Source organism: Loa loa (assembly GCF_000183805.2).
Source record: "Loa loa unplaced genomic scaffold supercont3.216, whole genome shotgun sequence".
Taxonomy (NCBI): Eukaryota; Metazoa; Nematoda; class Chromadorea; order Rhabditida; family Onchocercidae; genus Loa; species Loa loa.
The window spans coordinates 25971-31241 of NW_018108396.1; the positions used below are offsets into that span (position 1 = coordinate 25971).

At 31.1% G+C, this 5271-nt stretch overlaps 1 protein-coding gene across 1 annotated transcript in view; it reads right to left on the reverse strand.

The window, feature by feature from the left end:
* Positions 1 to 462: 462 nt before the first annotated feature.
* The window catches only part of LOAG_18174 (CBR-IGCM-3 protein), a gene marked incomplete at its 3' end in the record, with an annotated part of 5853 nt that continues 1044 nt past the window's right edge, over positions 463 to 5271 (reverse strand). The window contains exons 3-13 of the mRNA XM_020450840.1: positions 4356 to 4535; positions 4094 to 4236; positions 3674 to 3801; positions 3129 to 3385; positions 2499 to 2693; positions 1922 to 2184; positions 1530 to 1687; positions 1227 to 1274; positions 1134 to 1158; positions 914 to 980; positions 463 to 528 (exon numbers count right to left, since the gene is read on the reverse strand). Of these exons, the coding sequence (XP_020305431.1) occupies positions 463 to 528; positions 914 to 980; positions 1134 to 1158; positions 1227 to 1274; positions 1530 to 1687; positions 1922 to 2184; positions 2499 to 2693; positions 3129 to 3385; positions 3674 to 3801; positions 4094 to 4236; positions 4356 to 4535 (1530 nt within the window). The remainder of the gene's footprint in view (positions 529 to 913; positions 981 to 1133; positions 1159 to 1226; positions 1275 to 1529; positions 1688 to 1921; positions 2185 to 2498; positions 2694 to 3128; positions 3386 to 3673; positions 3802 to 4093; positions 4237 to 4355; positions 4536 to 5271) is intronic.

Genomic DNA, 5271 nt, shown 5'->3' on the forward strand with positions numbered 1-5271 from the left:
AATAATAATAATAATAATAATAAAATAATAATAATAATAATAATAATAATAATAATAATAATATATCACCAAAACACGATTAATGCAAATTCTGAAAGCCATTATTTAAAATGAAAAAAGCAGAAACTTGCTGGAGTACTCGATTTTTTTCAGGATTTCTCAAGTTTTCTTCTTTAAATTCCCATATAACTCCTTACCCCTTTGAAGCTCAAAAAAGAAAGGAACAAAATAAAAAGAAACTGACAAATAAAATGATAAAAACAATTTCACATTTTACATCTGTCGTTCATTCATTCATTCATTAGTTTTGCAATTATCAATGCGATGTAGAAGAGAAAAAATGGATGAAATAGTAATTAATAAGTAAATTAAAAAGAAAATCTGTGACTTACGCGGGAAAGGAAAAAAAGGAATTATTTACTTCTTTTTTTGGCCTGTTCTAATAGTAGGATGAAAAGATAATTAAACAGAAGACATTCGAGAATCACAATAGGCTGCTTGCACGGCTGACTCATAATCTAGCGGACACTGAAAATTCATGTTAAAATATGAAAGTTATCAAAAAATTTCAAGCTTGTAAATGAATGTGATGAAAGAAGAGAGAGTGATGTATTCATTTTCAATTGATATATGCCATTTCCAGTTGATAAAAATGGGTTCGAAAGTAAATGCTGTATTTTTTCTAGTAGCTTAAATTCAAATCTTTGAACATATGATGAATGGAAGATGAAATTTTAACATCTATTTTTAATTCATCAATATTGACAGGTACAGGATTAAACCTCGTTTTTTTCAGTTGGTAAATTATATGAAAGAGGTATGAGGATGAATAAAGGGGACATTATCAAACAACCGCCTCCTTGCTTAGGTATAGATGATAAGCAGAGTCGGTTCTACTCTCACTTCGTATTACCTCGGCTGGTTGGCCGGTTGCTTGGTACAGTGACCGAGGGCCATCTTCCCGGTACGTTTCACGCATGCTAAAAAATAAAAAATAAAAGATATAAAAATGATTCGAAGAAAAACGAAAAACTGAGAGTCAAACATATTGGTGGAAAAAAAAATTTCTTTAGAGGTCTCTTTTAGAGACCTCTAAAGAGAGACTTTTCTGCAATTTTTTTTCGATATTAAACTTTTGTCTGACCTTTTCCATATTTCCTAAAATTCCTTTGAATGAAAAAGAATTTTTTTAATGATGCACAGGAATTTCAATATGAGAAAATTACCTTGCTTTTTCCTTTTATCATCATAAGAATTGGCTGTCGGCTTCACTTCTGAAAGTTGAAATATAGATATATATATAGTATTCTTTTCTTTTCTTTTTTTTTTTTTTGTTGGAGAAAAAAATTCATCGAAAGTAATCCAAAGATCAGTTCAACCGAAAATTTAGTGATTTCTAAAAGTTGTTAGCCTGAATAGTCCAATGAGTCTTATCAGGCATTAGAAGAGAATCTTTAAAAAGGATGCATAATTGAAAATTTCGAATCAAATAAATTATCATTTAATTAACAAGGAATTGCTTAACTTACTTCTAAAACAGAACAAATTCTTTTTGATACAAAATATTATTAATAATGATAGCGATACACCGAAAATTATCATCATTAATAGTGCCATAAGCCAACTTGGGAATGAATTCATAGCTGTTGATTGACCACCGAATAAAGTACCAAGTGGTACCATTATACTGGAAAAGTAGTTAAAATTCAAAATTCATCCTATCATCTATTTTGAATTACAATCCTACGCCATTTTCAGGTTCAAAATGAATTCGAAATTTGTAATTGCATTTTCGAATACTAATTCGAAATATTCAATTGACTGTATGTAAAAAAAAATGAAAATTCCACTTTTTTGCAAATTCAGAAAACCTTCAATAAATTAAAAAAAGTTTGAGAAAGTGGTTGGGAAAAAAACTTACTGTTTACTGCCATATGTATTTTGGACTTTTAGAACAAGTTGTCGATTGATATCCAAATTAGAAACCGATGAAATGAGTAATTTTGCTAGATGACAATTTGGTACGGTATTATTCTGGGTGGTACTTTCGAATCGAAAATTTTGCCACGTTTGTCCAATTTGTAGCTCATTTTGATCAACCGAAAAGACAACATCACGGGGTAGTTTAGGTAATGGTTCCGCACAGTAATGAACCACAATAACCGCACTGTCTGAACTGGGAAGCTGCAAAGTTTTTCCAACTTTTAAATTTGAATTTTTAGGTTTTCGAGTTTGAAAATTTGGCAAAAACGATGCAATTATCAGATAATCATAGCTATATGTATTTGAACAATGGCAGAAATTACTAGTGAAACAAGTACAGCTTTTTAATGTTTTGATGTTTAAATAAACTTTATTGCTTATATCCTAAAAATAGAACTTGATGGAATATAATAGTTCCAAAAATTTTTTTATAGATATGATTGTTGCAAACAAACACCAAAATACTACATTCGTTAGTTGTAGGAAAAAATAATTACAAATAAAAGAGATGAAACCTTTTGGACGGAGGGTAAAGTATCCGATTGGGTTGGTGGTCCCTGTACTTGTACATTCAAGTAGGTTGTACCAGGTGAATCCAGTGGTGGTGAACATTCTGGAGCACCTTGTGATACAAATGAACATGCAGCACACCAATACTGCCCAGAAAATGTATAATTTGCTATCCGTAATGAGCAAATTGCATTGAGACGCTGAAAGACAAAAATAATAATACACACAACTGGAATTTAATTTGAAATGAAAACAAACTTCGGAAAAAAAAGGTGGAAAGGTCCATTAGGAATACTTCCATTATTGAAAGTGATGATGTAACTATACACTGGAAATGTGATCATGATGTTAATCAACAAACTACTCGCTTTAAGTTACCGACTAATTAGGTCAACCGTAATTCTGGACCATCAAATAGAAGTTGAGCAGTAAAAATAGGTAGTTTTTCAACTTGCTTGAAGTAATTTGGAATATATTTGTTGTATTCTTCAGTTTCATTACATTGTGCCATTCATGTATTGTGATAATATTGCTCAGTGTGGATTTTTCTTTTCACCCGGCTAAAGGTCAAATTTAAAAAATATCCATCCCTGCCTATGAATTAAATTAAGCAATGAAGTTGAAAAATAACAAACAATATTGGTAGCATATGCTGCTTGGTTGCGTTGTTCTAAGGGTACTTCTTGGTACTGTCCTTCAAAACCTTGTGGACATGCTGCATCAACTACTTGACCACTTGATTTCCTCAATTTCCAAAAAACAACCGGTCGTGGATTGCCCTCCACCTGACAACCTAAGTTAATTTGCTGATTCATATCAATACGATTGCCAGTTTGAAATGGTGCTGCATTTTGCATCGTTTGAAAATTATCCTGTACCAATCGAGCTGATGCTATAAATTTATTAAAGGTCATCAAATATCAAATTTATAGAGATCATCAAGCTAGCTGAAATTCTTTAAACCAAACTCTAAATTTTCAAATTTAATCCGGATTTCATGTTTTGATCAATCAGTGGGAATCGTAAGATTATAAATTATACAGCTGAAGAATCTCTTCTCCTCTCTCTCTCCCCATCTATCTATCTATTTATCTTTTTTCGTCAACTTTCGATTTTAAATTTGACAATTCTAAGGTTTGATTTGAATTTTTTAAAAAAAATATAAGTATATCAAGCTTACTATATGGATCAATTTGCACAGCTTGTGAAATTGGCATTTCACCGTCCGCAAAAAGACCATTATTAGCAGAACACTGAATTGATTGACCAATCATTTCCGTACCAATTGTAATATCCGCACCATTACCACTATACAACATACCAATTATTTACCATATTATTGACCTATCATAACTTAGAAAAAAAAACCTAACCTGACCTTATTAAAGCCCAATTAAATTCACTTGATTTAAATCAAGAAATTTCAATTTAGAAATGATTTTAATAAAACTTAGAAATGGTTTTTTAAAAAACGATCAAATGATCATTCCTATCCAGAATCTGCTTATTTTAGATTGTTTTCAAAAGAGTAAAATTCAAACAAGTAATAATTGCCCATCAGAAACAAAAAAAAAAAAAAAGAGAAGAATGAAAGATAAACCTGACAACAACGCCATTCTTAAGCCACCTGAATACCGTAGCTGGTGGATGGGATTGTACTGCACAACGTAACGTTTTTCGTCGACCACTTTGTTGACATAATCCATCATTTGCACGTATACACTCCACGTAAAATCGATAACCCTAATAAATGAAACTTTGAAATATTCAAGATTTGAAGTGATTTTTGAGTAATTATTACGAAAAAAGTCTACAATTTCCTAATTTAAAAAAAAAAAAACTGCATGAATAAAAAATATTACCTGACTAGCAATTAATATCGGTCCTTGACCTGATGTATCCACTACATGTGGTTGTTTCAAGTATCGTACATCAATTACAGCCGGAGCTGAATCAATGGTACCACCATTCAGTGCTGCTTGACACATTATTGTCGCACCTGTCCAATTCGTATTTACTGCTATACTACGCAGTGCAACAGTCTGAAAAATGTTTTGAAAACAAGAATGGAATGATTTACTGAAAAACTGAGTTAGACTGGAGTACTAAAAAAATCAAATAACAATCAGTAAATTCGCATAAAGGAATCAACGCCTTTTTGCCTCATCTTCCTCCCAAAGAATTTGTCAAAGGAAGATTACAATTATTACTGTTGTGTTATTTTGTTTCGAAAGCTTAGCAAACTGGTTTTCCAAAAAGGTCAAATGCTAGCACGAATCATGAGAAATTCAATCAGTACGCATAGTGTTGTAAATTGCAGGATCCAATTACTTATTGCTAACTTACGGCGTCAAAAATTAAAATGAACAATGCATTTGTCTTACAATTACTTCTACATTCTCATTACTCTTGATAAAATTTTAAAATTAAATTTTCCCATAATCGGTTGGTGAAAAGCGGAACGTTTAGATTTATACAATAGATAACTTTCCTGAATTCTAGTAAAATGAGGTAAAAGTGGTAATTATTGCAAAGTTTAATCTCTAGTAATTACAATAACCTTGTGATGTCCTTTCAAAAGGTCTTTGACCGATGGAATAACACTAAAGAAATTATGGCTATTGTTGATTAAGTAAAAAGAAAATAATCTTATTTTTACTGCCAAAAATCCAAATTATCTTACTAGCATGATTAAGATGGAAAAAAAACGAACTACGATCTACATAATTTTTAGGAGGGATATGTAAATGAATTTGACCCAATGAATTTCATTGTATA